The 14,063-nt window shown below is 50.8% G+C and overlaps 1 protein-coding gene across 1 annotated transcript in view; it reads right to left on the reverse strand.

The window, feature by feature from the left end:
• The window catches only part of Fkbp6 (FK506 binding protein 6, 36kDa), a 26,866-nt gene extending 14,463 nt beyond the window's left edge, over window positions 1–12,403 (reverse strand). Inside the window, exons 1-8 of the mRNA XM_005396786.2 lie at window positions 11,303–12,403; window positions 10,929–11,046; window positions 10,271–10,360; window positions 9,292–9,494; window positions 8,105–8,224; window positions 2,729–2,923; window positions 2,503–2,612; window positions 1,362–1,454 (exon numbers count right to left, since the gene is read on the reverse strand). Coding sequence (XP_005396843.1) covers window positions 1,364–1,454; window positions 2,503–2,612; window positions 2,729–2,923; window positions 8,105–8,224; window positions 9,292–9,494; window positions 10,271–10,360; window positions 10,929–11,046; window positions 11,303–11,359 — 984 coding nt within the window. The 5' untranslated portion in view covers window positions 11,360–12,403 and the 3' untranslated portion in view covers window positions 1,362–1,363. The remainder of the gene's footprint in view (window positions 1–1,361; window positions 1,455–2,502; window positions 2,613–2,728; window positions 2,924–8,104; window positions 8,225–9,291; window positions 9,495–10,270; window positions 10,361–10,928; window positions 11,047–11,302) is intronic.
• Window positions 12,404–14,063: the final 1,660 nt, after the last annotated feature.

The raw sequence follows: 14,063 nt of genomic DNA on the forward strand, positions 1-14,063 counted from the left end.
GAGAGAGAGAGAGAGAGAGAGAGAGAGAGAGAGAGAGAGAGAGAGTGAGAGAGAGAGAGACAGAGAGAGAGAGAGAATAAATGGGTCTAGTCAAAGCTAGATTGTCAAGATGACTGGGCTTTTAGCGTCTTTTAAATGACTGGCTAGGTCACAAGTAAAGCAGAAATGAGGGGGCCAGTGAGATAATCCAACTCAATAGCCAAACCATTACAACCTCAGCAGCAGCAGGAATATGACAACTGTCATGTTACATGTAAGTATGGTCTTGCTGATATGACGGACATTTACAAGTTAGGAATACGGGTGAAACTATCTAAAAATCAACAGTCGCAAATGCTTACAGACCAAAAGCCTGGCAAGTATTAGAGATGGAGGAAGAGAAGGCCGCTGCCTAGCCAGGTCTCCTGAGACCTGCTGTGGGCTGACCCCGGAAGGACTGGACCCCCCCCATGGCAGATGTGTGGGACCCCAGTGCCAGCCTGCCGTCTCTACTGGACATTGACAGGAGGCAAACAAGAGGCCTCCTCCGACCTGCATCTCAGCTCAGAGCCCCCAGAGGCCCGCAGGCCTGGTCACAGGCCACATCAGCGAGGAAGGCAACATTTCCTTCCGACACGGCAGACAGCATCTGTGCAGAGAGCATGCGTGAACGCATCTGGGATGAATAGGCCTTTTCACCGCCGCCTCCTCTCAGCCGCTTTTGTTGTGATACAGGTGACAACAAAGACATTTATCATCAGGAGCCCGCTCAGCAGCTGTTTCGCACTGTTCCTTGTTTAACTTCTCTCAAGAGCTGAGTTATCTGCCCCGCAAAGCAGGTGTTTAAGGCAGGTGATTCTGTTTCCATTGGTTTTCTTAAGTAATAACAGGCCAGACTAGGAGGTTATCTCCTGCACTCCTGGGAACCCTCCCCCTGTGCCTGCGAAATCACAGGCCATGTGCTTGACAGGAACGTTCACCTCTGCCCTGCTGGTTCTAGCACCTTTGAACCTCTACTTCCAGCAGTAAGCAGAACCTAGGCGGCACAGCCCCACCCTTCTCCCTGATGCCTGGACTGTGTCTCCTTTGGTAATGGGTTAGAGGGGAAACGAGGTCGCAGGTTTTTAAGTTCTTAGGAAAAAGCAGGATAAGAAAAGCCTGACTCCTTCAAAGCCCAGCTAGATGTCTGTATTAATGACAACATTCACTGTCCCGTGCTCCAAGCTGCCACGAGGAGAGTTTAATATAAAACATGAAAAAATGTTTTTAAAGATGTTAAAGCTGTAGGTCTCCCCTCCTGCCAGCTGTGGACAGCCACTGTGCTCTGCGCGTGAGAGTGGCACACTTCTCTACCCGGCCGAACCCCAAGGCCCTTCCGTTACCGTCAGTGCTCCCCCACTGTGGAGCCATTTTCACGAGAAGCAAACATCCGGTGACACATCTCTTTCTCTCTGTCCATGTAGTCCCTGTAGTAGCTGCAGAGAGAAACACACGGCGTCTGTTTGTAAGAGGTGACATCTGGTGGTTGGAATCCTCTGCTCAGGTACACGTACATTCTGCAGGCCTTCCACCGAAGCAGGAGGGGCGGAAGCCAGCCACAGGGGCAAGGACACAGGCCAGGCTCCTAAGCCTGTGGGAGAACCCCAGGCACACGCAGCCATGTCTTTGAAGAGACACGGACATGAGCAGCCATGAAGGAGGAGCCTCCGTCCCTGGGTCTCAAGGCCAACTCCTTCCAAACGAGCCTTCACATTCAGTGGCCTCTGTTTATCTGGACATTTTCTTGCTAGGTCATGGTCAGACCCCCAAATTCCACCATTGACCTGAAAGAATATTTTTATATTCCAGAACGGGAATTCCCGGAAAAGGCTAAAGGCCTGAAATACAACTGGATCCAAATATAAGATGCGCACAACTCAGACTTGCAATGCCAAGAAAGCTGCGGCCAGCAGCCTGGACCGACAGCTCCATGTTGAGAGGAGTAGAGAATCTCACCAAAGCAGAACAAAACTATGCCTTCAAAACCAGGGGATAGCTTGCTAGGCAACTCCTGTTTATAGGAAAATATTTTTAAAGTTTTCTACAATAAACCTGTAATTTCTATAATGAGAAAAATGGCATTTCTAGAAGAGCGGTGTCTCTAACCCTTGGGTAAGAATAGCCCTGGCCAGCCCATTTTGGACTGCAGCGGGACCCCTGGGGCAGCCCCATGTTGGGAAGCACAGGTGGGTCTCCCACAGCAATGGGGCCAAGTCTCAAATGCAGGACCCTTCAAGGCCACCTCTCTAGGGCCGCTTGTCTGTGGGAGGTGGGAAATGGCTGGGCATCGAGGTTGGGAATTTGTCCCCTTCTCCACCAGGAACTGCTGGTCAGGGCACTGAGCACTTGTGCAAACCAGCTTGGGGGCCACCGCCCAGCAGAGTCTGCGCAACATTCCCCGTCTGTCCTCCACCCAGGGCGATGGCCCGGAATGGCTCACATCACATGTGCCCCTGGCCACACACCTGCCAACAGAGGTCTCACCTGGCCAGTTTCTTCAGCTCGTTATTGATGTCATGATTGAAGGGCTGCTCCTTCTGGGCGCGAACTAGGAAGTCCCGGGCCTGCTCATAGTCGGTCAGGAGGACACAAGCCTGTCACGAAGGGGTGAACTTTAAAAGTAGACAGGCCCTACACCTTGTTGTGCCGGAGCTGAGCACTGCGGCTTCCTTTCTGGGGTGCTTGTTCTCAAGCCCCTCCCCCAGCTCACCTGTCCACACCTGAAGAGGGCCTTGGCGTTCTTTTGGTCAATGACTAGAGCCTGCTCTCCGTAGCGCAGGGCCGTGGAGGGTCGGTGCAGCTTTAGGTACACCAAGGACAGGTTCAGGAGAATGAGGAGCTTGGTGGCCTCCACCAGGTGCTGCTCCTCAGCGGGCACCAATCGGCGGTGCAGCAGCAGCAAGGCCTGGGGAGAGAGCAGGAAGATGGACGGGGGGAAAAGCACACAGGTAGAAAGCCCTGAACCATTCAGAGCTAACACCCAAGTTGGCAAGGTGGTAGGACACAAGATCAATATATAAAAGTCCTGGGATTTCTGACGGAAATCCACACAGAGCCTGAGGCTGAGTGAGGCAGAAGACGCACGTCCTTGCTCTCTCCTGCCCTATAGGAATCAGAAGGCACACGACAATAGGAGTAGGCCGCGGATGCAGCTCAGGGGCACAGTGCTTGCCAGGCAAGTGCAAGGTCCTGAGTTTGATCCGGGTACAAAAACAAAACAAAACAAAATCAAAAAAGAGTAACAGCAAGGACAGGAAGAGCGCACACAGCCCAGCGTGTAGGTGAGGACCGCAGTGGGGTGACGAGGCTAGCGGGGACGGGCAGTGAAGGAACAGAAGTGGTGCTGTTGGAGGGAACAGGCCCTATGTTCCCCTCTGTCTCACTGTGCCCGCACGCCTGCCCCTCAGGAGTTAGGGGGCTATTTCCAGAGAAATGGAAGCAAAGGGGCTCTTGATTCAGGGACAGAATGGCGCAGCCTCTCTCCTGCTGTCCTGCTCACCCCAGAGCGGTGCAGGCAGGAACCGAGGACACCGATGCACTGCTCTGTGTGGCCACCAGCGGGCCACGCTGCAACCTGCCAGGCCCTTGCAGCTCCCAAGCAGCTTTCTGATGCCCCTTCCAAATTTCAGCAGTCGGCCAAAGATCACCAACCTCTGTGGACAAGGGCTCCTGTCTCCCAGTGCAGCTCCTCCCTCCCTTCGTTCACAGTAGCCAGATCTCCTTGCCAGAAACGCGTCCATCCAGGACATGGGTGTTTGCGAGTCTTCCGGCAGCTGGGGACGGCCAGAACAGGTTCTAGAGAACACGGCTCAGTATTCGCACGGTCCATGGCAAGACCCTTCGTCCAGGGTGAGCTGCATCCTCAGCCCCTTTCTCCTTCTGCGGCCCAGAACTCAGGGACCACAGCCCGACTACTGGCTCCACCGTGGAAACGAGAAGTCTGGGGACCGGAACACTGTGGAGCCGGGCCATGCCAGCCCCAGTCTGCATCCGTCTAGCCTGTCACCAAGAGAAATCCCGGTCTTTACGTCACTGTAACTCCCAGTCTTTTGGGAGTTGCCATCCAACTATGTAATTCTCCAGTGTACAGAAAACCACACAAAGAGAACCGAGACTCTAACAAACGTGAATGCAAGAATATCTGAAAAAGTAACCAATAGTCTAAAGAGACAATATATGGTATGCATAAGAACAGAAAGCCAAAAAACAGAAATGAAATAGAAAAGAAATTTTAAAAAATTTCTGAAATTTAAAAAAATTTCTGAAATTTAAAAAAATTATCCTTTTCTTTTGAGAGGGGGTCTTGCTGTGCTGCCTTGGCTGGTCTTGAACTTGTGGGCTCAAGCCACCCCCTCACCTCTATTCCTGAGGAGCTGGGACTGTGTGCCAACTTGGGAAAAATGTTTTCAGTGAAAAATTCCTTAGAAGAGATGGCAAAATAAAAGGAAAAGGTCCTAGACAGTATAGACATGGGGAGAAAGATTCTAATGGGGAGGGGGTTAAAAAGAAAGGACAAATCAAGGTGAGGAGCCTGACAATTAATAATTAATAGAAGTTTTATAAGCTGGGTGCAGTGGCACACGCCTGTAAACCCAGCACTCGGGAGTCTGAGGCAGGAGGATCGTTGCAAATTCGAGGCCAGCCTGGGCTACAAAGTGAGCTCAAGGCCGGCCTGAACTGCATAGTGAAACCCTGTCTCAAAAAACCCAAAAAAAACAAAAAAAAAGTTTTTTAAAAAGAGAACAAAGAGAGACTGGGGTAAGTTATCAGAGAAATAATTTAAATTTCTCAGAACTGAGGAAGAATTTCCTGAATAAAAAGATGCACCAAGGCTCAGCACCAAATGGGCATGCACACGTGCACACACACCACTGTAAAATACAACAACTGAGCTACGTTCACGCCGAAGGGGCGGGGGAAGTATCCCAGTCTCTACAGAGAAAAATAAGGCCATATATATAGCAACCTCAATGGTATCAGACGTGTGTGTGTGTGTGTGTGTGTGTGTGTGTGGTGCTGGGGATTGAACCCAGAGGCCGTCTACCACCGAGCTAGACCATCCGCCCTTATGAGGCAGGCTACTGCTAATTTGTCAGGCTGGTCTTGAACTTGTGATAGTCCTGCTTCACCCTCTGAAGTAGCTAAAATTATAGGCATGCACATTGTGTCTAGCAGTATCAGATTTCTTAATAGTAATTCTAGGAGTACGAAAACTAGGAGCCTTTTAGACAATGATATTCTCTATCAAAATAAAGGGATGCATTGAGGAAAAACAGCAGCCAATCCTCACAGGAGAATGAGAGATGCCCCAGGACAAGAGCTGTGCAGCAGGCCCAGAGAGACTCCAGCAGGAGCGGCCCCTGGGGCTCGGGGACGAGAGGCCGGACTTCAAGGAAAAGTGCACTGCAGGGCTTCCCAGCCAGGCATGGCGGCACGCGCCTGTAATCCCAGCACTCTGGGAGTGCTGATGCAGAGGACTGCAAGTTCAAGTCCAGTCTGGAAAATTTAGATTCTGCCTTAAAAAAATAACGGGCACGCAATGTAGCTCAGCGTGAAGGCTCTGGGTTCAGTGTCCAGTAGTGCAGACAGTGTGTGTGTGGGGTTCCCTTCTTATAGGAAAGTTTAGAAAGAAATAGCAAAAGGCAGAGACAACTGAGCAACCAAGAGCTAATTTAAGGGGCAAAAAGGAATGTTGCACAAGAAAAAGGACGAAGTGCAGGGAACTACTTAGCTCAGCAGATGTAATATTTATACAACCTTAATAATGCAAAACTGAGTATCAATTTTTAAAATGATGACACACGGATACTGGGAAAATAGCAGTGAGTGAGAACTAAAGCCTCATCTTCCATAATGAGAAACCAAAACCGTCAAATGAGAGCAAGCCATTTGTCAAGGCTGAGCAGGGAGAGAACGGCACATGCAATTAGAAAGTGACGGCCCAGGGGCGAGACTCAGAAAGGAGGAGGAGCGGCGGAAGGAGTGAGGGGTCTTGGGGTGAGCGAGCGGGCTCTCGGGGAGTCTCACAGCCGACAGGATTCGTGAGTGAACCTCCGCCCTCGCCACACCGGTGGCCTGCGAGTTTGGGATTCTGAATCTGTCTACTCCAAAGGGGTGGCAAACGCACTTGCCCTCCTGTCTCCGTCTGGCGCACGCTGACGTTCGGTCACACGTGGCAGGTGCTGTTAGTCAGGGTCTGTTCTCGCCTTCTGACAATGCCCATTTCATTCCAAACAGCGCCGTACTAACTCAGAAAACTATTTTGTGCTGCGTGTCTAGGCAAAGGGTGGAACACTTGCCTAGCACACACAAGAAGCTGGTACTGCAAAAGCAAAACCAAAGCCTCTCATCTCCCAGCTTCCCATACAGCTAAGGGTGTCTCCAGAACATGGGTCCCGCCAGCGAGGGGTGAAGTCCCGGGGGGAGGGCTTCTGGAAAGCAGTACACACAACACACGTACACATATACACTGCACACACAATACACTCCACTTCCCTCCCTTCTTCCAGCCAGATGACCTTCTTGGGGGAGAAAGACAGCAAGGAACATCTAAGGATGGCTAAGCAAGAGAAAGGAAGTGGGCTCCCCGAGGGCTGTGTGGACCCACTACCCCAGCCCTGCTCAGCCTCCCTTTGGAACTCCTTTCTGTAGAAAAATTACACGTACTGTTTCTCAGGATCCTCTTAGTTTCAGGTGAATGCAAATCCTGAAGAGCTTATGCTCAGTATACAAATAAGACCAAATCAAAATGCCCCTAAATCCTGTCCTGTTCACCTGTGGGAACTGGAGCGCAATGGGGTGCACCGAAAGTGCTCTTGATGTTTGCTGAATGAATTACAAAGGACGAAAAAAAGGGCCGTCAGTGCGATGCACACTGGGAGTGTCACAGAAGCCTGGCAGGCCAGGATCACCCAGAGTGAAACTCATCTCTGCCATCTGAGGCACCTGAAATGCAGAATCGGTGGGATGTGGAATTGGTGGGTGGAGGACCAAATACTGGGAGAATTTTTCTTTTTTTTTTTGAGACAGGGTCTCGCTGTATAGTACAAGATGGCCTCAAACTTGTGCAATCCTCCTTCCTCAACCTCTCAAGTGCTGGGATTAGAGGTTTGCGTCATCATACCTGGCTTGGGAGGATTCTTTTTTAATTAGTTGATGGAGACCACTACGAAGTGGCATTAAGCAGGACTTAAATTAACCAATTGGCTTTTCAGATTATGAGACGGACATGCTACTGGCTGTGCTAAGAGGGCATATACACCAGTTGGCTTTTCATGTTTACCTGTGAATCTCTCCAAGGCCTAGGCTTCTTATCTGGAGATGGGCGGTGGGCTCGTAGTGAGTGAAGCTCTGTGAGTTACTAATCCCTACTAAGGCCTGTAATGTTGGACGAAGCCAGAAAGCCTCAAAGGATAAGACAAGCTCACAGCCAAGGACACCCGGATCCAACCTCAACTAGATACAGACTGTAGCCTCAAGAATCTCACTCCTGGGTGGATTAACTTAATGCCTTACTTGGAGAAGTCCTTGAGTGGTTCCACCCTTCTTGAGTACTCTCTTCTTCTGATAATTAAATAAATATGGACCACCCAGAGAAGGTGTTGGCCTTAGCTCTGACAGAATCTCAGATTCTGTGAGAAGGCTTTGATCTTCCTGGAGCCCTTAAATCATTCCATTCGCCTCTTTTTATTTAGTCTTCACCGTACGCTCATTTGGAAGATTGTGGACCTGGTCAGCCTGCAATAACTAAGGGGTATTATTAATCCAATAATTAGTGAATTTTATTTTTTAGAGCACTGAGATGGAAATTTTTTAAGTGTATATTCATGCAGGTAAGTACAAAATAGGGCACTGCTCAATGAACTTTCACAACCAAAACACACCAGTGTAACTGCAGCCAGAAGAATCTGCTCGATGTCACGTCTCCCCCGAGCCCATGTCCCCTCCCAGTCACTGCCCCTCTGGCATGAGGAGTTTCTTTGGTGGGATTTTTCTTAGTGGTTGCTCACGGAGAGTACAGGGAAGAATCTGTTTTTTGAGCGAGGAAGTTCTCAGGATCTACACTTAACTTTCAATGCACTCTTACCTGTTTATACCTCACTTTGGCATCATAGAAGCGATTCTGACGGAAAAGGTAGTTGCCAAGGTCCTTTTCGGTCGTTGCCACTTTGAGGACTTTCTGAAGGGGAAACTGGTCCTGTTGCTCCTGAGGACCAAAGACAGAAATACTGAGTGAGAAAGCCAAAGCCACAGTGCCACCATGGAAGTGGTAATGTGTATGTGCCAGCTGGGAATCTTCTCCTGTAAACTTCAAACCTGCTCATGGCCCTATGTATACAAAGGATGTCTGAGTGTCATCAAAGGCCATGATGGTCAGTATTGTAGCTGGCCCCCTCTGCCAGATCACGCCAGAAGAAAGCCTGCTGCTTTCTTTAGGCCTCCTGAACTGTCCCTGTGGACTTGGGAAGGGATGGAGCTCAGGCTCACAGCCACCATTTACCAAAACAAACAGGTAGCAAGTGCTGTTTGCTCAGAGGCCTGGGCTTTCTGGCCATGATGCGCTATCCTGGCCCCTTAGCAGAATCACCTCAGGGATCCTTTTGTCCCAGCCCCACCCAGACAGCCTAAATCAGTACCCCCACTGTGGGACCCAGGCATTGGCAGGAACTCCTGCTCTGTGGAAAGACGAAGCCAGGGTGAGACAGCAGTCACGAGGAGTGCTGACAGCTCAGCTGCGGACATGTCTATCACATGGAGATACCACACCCTGGACATCAACAGCCACATGCACCCCCAGTGTGCGACAGATGGCGTGGTAAGTACAGTGCATGTGACTGTGGAGGGGATTAGAAGCCCTGTGCCTCCAGGACCAGTATAAGGGAAACGGTACAAAGAGGAGGGCAGTGATCATACACCCAGCTTTCCTGAGACTGTCCCAGTTCACACCTGATGTCCTGGCTGGGTCATCCAGCTCACAGCTGCTTTCACTCTCAAGGGTCCTGGGCTGACCATCACCTACACACTAGCTCTACTTATCAGCTACCGACGCCTAACTGGCTGGAAACTACACAGTGTGGAAAAGCAAATGTGCACTGTCATGTACGGAAAACAAACCAGAGCCTTAGCAGACAGGCAAGACTGGGAAGGAGACGCAAGGAGGCTTGGGGTAGAACTGGGGCCTAGGAACTTCATGAGGGTAGCCTGCACAGAACCACCAAAAGCACAAACCTATCTGTCTCTGTGAAGTGATGGTGTCTGTGTTCTAGAACTTACAGCCGTGAGGGCACAGAACTTGTCTGACTCGGCAGAGTCCAGGAAGTCAAGCAGCTCAATCTCGAACAGAACGGTGGCGTTTGGAGGGATGAGGGGTGGGCAGCCCAGGGCTCCATAGGCATAGGTTGGCTTGAACAGAAACCTGGCCAGCTCCCCTTTGCGCATGCTCAGCAGGCCCAGCTCCATGCCCCAAAGTGTAATATCTGGAGGAAGAAACCGGGAACGTGGTTGAAGCTTGCCCGGCATCCTGCTTGGTGCTAGCCGTTTCTTTCCCCTCCAAGTACAAACCTCTCCAGGCGATAGCCCAGGTCTTCTGCCCTCCGGTCCCAACTCACTTGGCCTCGCTTCCCACTGCCCCTGCCACTCCCCAACTCCAGCTTCTCCAGGTTCAGCAAGATTCTGGTCTTTGCTTTTGCATCACATGCTTCCTTCTTTCTGGAATGTCTTCCTCCTGACTCCATGTCCAGCTTCCACCCCCACTAACATCTTATACTTCAGGGCTAGTTCCATGGAGTCTTCTGTGATCTCCCAGCTGGAACTACCTGTGCCTTAATTAAGCACCCGGTAACACTGCTCAGCTCTCCCAACCCCTCAGCCAGTTCTACCAGGTTACGGTAGTTGGCTGAATGCAGGTCAATCTCCATGACCGCAGCGAACCCTTAAAGGCAAAGAGGTTCCAATCATCTGAGTCTAATCCCTCTTTTCGTCATGCACAGTGGGAAGCAAGCATTTAATAGCTACTTGATCCACAGACAAATGTGCTCCATGAGCAGGTTAGGGTACAAATTTAACCTTGCCAGGTAACTGCTTCCAAAATCTGGGTGTCAAGGGGAAACGTGAGAGAACATGGCTGATTCACCGAAACCCAGCTTCAGAAAAACCAACTCTGGACACAGTCTGTGCTCTGGACACTTTTCCAACCCAAAAGCATTGTGTCCCCAAGGGGTACCGTCCTTTCCAGCTCCCAGTCTGAATTTACCCTCCCCAAGCTTCATCAGCCGAGGTGTTTTCCGAAAGCAGTTAGAGTCAAAGGGCTTGTCCATGTGCTCCAGGTATCCAGAGTATTTCACTAGAACAGAAGAAAGAGGGTGAAGGAAAAAAACAGACCCAAGCACACCCCCGCGACTATCATACCAAGTCTCGAATTATCAAGGAGGAACAGTGGAATTCATGAGTGTAACCCGGGGCATTCCGAGCCACAGGAAGACTCTTCCCACCTCTGGATCCCTGCCCCGGGGACCTGAGGTTCAAGGGCTCTGCAGCTGTGCCTAGCACTTTGCTCACCACTGTCCAATGCAAAGGAGAGAGGAAATGCCTTGCTTTTCTCTTAAAAACCCCCAAATGAAGCCTTTCTAATCCTGTTCTGTAAACATCTGTCTCTCTGCGTTAGGACCTTCATACTGAGCTACAATCCCAGCTGTTTTTTAAATTTTTAATTTTGAGACAGGGTCTCACCAAATTCCTAAATGGCCCAGGCTGGGCTTGAATTTGCAATCCTTCTGTCTCAGCCTCCCAGCTGTGATACACCTCAATCGGGCCACAATGCTGATTTACAGTGTGCCTTCCCTCTCCCAAAGCAAAGTGCCAAGACACAGCTTCCTGGAGACAAAGGGCAGCCAGGCTGCAGCCAGCCATACCAAGCACAGAGGCATCAGGTGTCACCAGGTCTCCAGCACCTTCTCGGATGACATCCTTCAGCACGCCTCTGTCCCCGGAAATGTCCAGCATCTTCTGGCTTAACCGCTGGAACTGCGACTGGTGGAGATCAAAGGCCAGACCTCAGCGCCCCGTGCCCATCCGAGGGCGGCCACCCAGGTCAACGACTCCAAAGCGGTGTCCCGGGCGCCCTCACCTGGCCCAGTGGGTTGTCCCTGCCCAGGACTCCCGAGTGCCGGGCGCTTGCCCCCCATGTCCACGCTGCCGGGCCTCCCTGCGGCGACAGCTCTCAAGCCACCCTCGGGGCTGCAACTGCAGCAGGTTCCAAGAGCGTGGCCCACCTCCCCCTCTGTACCTGGCAGTCGGCTCCCGCCAGCGGCACTTCATTCTGGGGTCTCGAGGAAGCGCTCATGGCTCCAGTCCAACCGCCGCCAACAGCCCTTGCGCTCAGAGAACCACAGAGTCCTGCGGGCACGCGCTGGGGAAGCGCTGGGCGCGAGAGCGTGACGGGGGCGGGCCCAGTGCGAGCACGTGACCAGGCGCGCAGAGGCTGATGGGTGGCGGGGTGCGCAAAGCATGCTGGGGCACGTGCCAGGGGCTTTTGGGGTATGGAGCACGTGACAGCAGCGTGCCCATCCTGAGCACGTGACTGCGGCGGAGAGGGTTCGGCTCTGCTTTGTTTTCAGGGGTCAGCTTCTCTCAGCGGTGGCCGTTTTATTACCGACTCTTCACCCTGCGGTTCTCTTCATCCGCCTTCAGTACCCCTCCTGCCTGCATCGCGCCACCAAGAAAACACACCTGCTTTTGCGGCCAGAGCCCTCAGGCGTTTGTTTGTCCTCCAGCTACCAGACTCCTGTCAGCAGTTGACAAAGTTGACTTCTCTGACCTTCGAGCACTTTTCCTCTCGGCTTCTGGATTAGCATTCGTGTTTTATCCCTGGAGTAACAAATTACCACAAAGCTAGGGGCTTAAAGCAGCACCTACTTCTTGTCTCACAGCTGAACAGCTTCGAAGTTCAGTACCCTTTCTCGCTGGGCCAAGATCAAAGTGTCAGCAAGGCTGTGTTACTTGCCGCCCTGGGAAGAGTCCAGTTCCAAGTTCATTCACATTGTTGGCGGAATCCAGATCCCTGCTGCTCGAGGTATGACGTCACCGTCTCACAGCTCCAGTGCGCTGGATGCTACTCATGCACGGAATCTTCTTCAGCCACATCTTTTTCTGAGTCCAGCCAAATAAAGTTCTCTGCTGTGAAGGGTTGTGTTGTTTCCTGAAATCTGCAGACCCCTCGACCGCTCAGCCGCTCCATCTGGACATCACAAGCCTCTGACTCTGGATTTTCCATCCACTCTTGTCATCTTGATTTTGTCATTGTCAGTCACTGCCATCAGGGCCACCCACCAGGTGCTCAAGCTACTGTGACCCATTATCTTGGGTAGCAGCAGCAAGAGGGCTCTGTTGAAAATATAAACTGGATGCTGTTTCCTTACTTTAACATTCACCAGTGTTCAATCTCTGGCACAGAAGTGGGGGGCACTTGCGAGTGATTCCGGCCGCCCTTGGAGTGGAAGCCAAACTGCTGCCCTGGCTCACAGGGCCAACCCTTGCCAACCTCTCTGGCCTCATCTCCCGAAGCTCCTGCTTCCTTATTATGCTCCTGCTGTCCAGTTCTCCTCTCTAGTGTACCTTGAAAATCCCAACTTCCTCCCACCCCTTTGTTCTCTGTCTGGGCAGCCTTTCAGATGGCTGGCTTCTTTCTATTCTTCACCTTATTAAGTCAAATTTTGTAGGAGGCCATGAATTTGGGCTGGGCACCTGCTCTAGGCCCAACGGACCATACTAATGTAGAATAGTAACTACGCTTTGGTTGGCTGCGGGAGGTTCTAAGGCCGGTTAACTAATAAAGCTGTAAAAAAAAAAAAAAAAATTCCAGCTAGTTAAGCTGTAACCAGTGGACTAAGCTGGAACCAGTTAAGTCGCTTTCTATGCCTTGCTTCTTGCTGTGGTTTTTCTGTAAATGTTGCCAGGTCACATTGTTGGTTAGCATTCTCAGACCCATCCCTGGTTCTGAAAGCTACTGGATTCATGATTTTTGTTTCGCTTTGTTAAGATAAACTTTACTAAGTTTAACTGGTCTAAGGAGTTTGCTTTGCATTTTTATTTTTATTTTTGTACTGGGAATTGAACTCAGAACCTTGCACTTGCCAGGCAGGCGCTTATGCCACTGAGCTATATCCCCAGCTGCTTTGCATTTTTAAATCAGCACTGTAGGTTGAACCCAGGACCTTCACCCTGAGCTATATCCTGAGCCATATATTCTGAGACAAGTTCTCACTAAGTTGCTAAATTGTCCAGAGTGGGCTCAAACTTGCGATCCTCCTGCCTCAGCCTCCCAGGCTGCTGAGATGACAGGTGTTCTGTCTGGTTGAGCTGTTTTTGTTTTTTAAAAAACTCAACTGTCCCATCCTTAAAGACATCACCCTAACATTTCTCAAATGGTCCCTAGCCGGGCATGGTGGCACATGCCTATAATCCCAGCACTCGGGAGCCTGAGGCAGGAGGATTGCTGCGAGTTTGAGACCAGCCTGGGCTACAAAGTGAGCTCAAGGCCAGCCTGAACTGCATAATGAGACTCTGTCTCAAAAAGACCAAATAAATAAATAAATAAATAAATAAATAAATAAAATGGTCCCTTACACAGCCGGCCACCTATCCCTTTTTTCCCCATGGTTTACTTCCTGCATGGCACTTAACACTAGCATAGTGTGTATTTATGGCAAATAACACCCCCATCTGTATTATAAACTCCAGAAAGGCAGGGACTTTGTCTCTTCTCTACTGTATCCTGAATACCCAGCTCAGTGCTCGACACATTACAGGTGCCCAGTAAGTATTTGAGTTAAGTAAAGTGAGCCTTCTCCCTGCCTATACCAGACCTTGCCTGGCCTGTCATGGGAAGAGACCTCGCCGCCTGGTAGGCCTGCTGCTCAGACCTCTGGGGTCCATGTCTGCTCTTCCTGTCTTTTCTAATTGCTATGTCCTCTCCCCACCCATGTAACACAGATCTGATGACCACAGCATCCACTGACTCCATGATAGAATGTCACGATAGAATCTTG

Source organism: Chinchilla lanigera, unplaced genomic scaffold (genome assembly GCF_000276665.1).
Source record: "Chinchilla lanigera isolate Chin_1 unplaced genomic scaffold, ChiLan1.0 scaffold00055, whole genome shotgun sequence".
Classification (NCBI taxonomy): domain Eukaryota; kingdom Metazoa; phylum Chordata; class Mammalia; order Rodentia; family Chinchillidae; genus Chinchilla; species Chinchilla lanigera.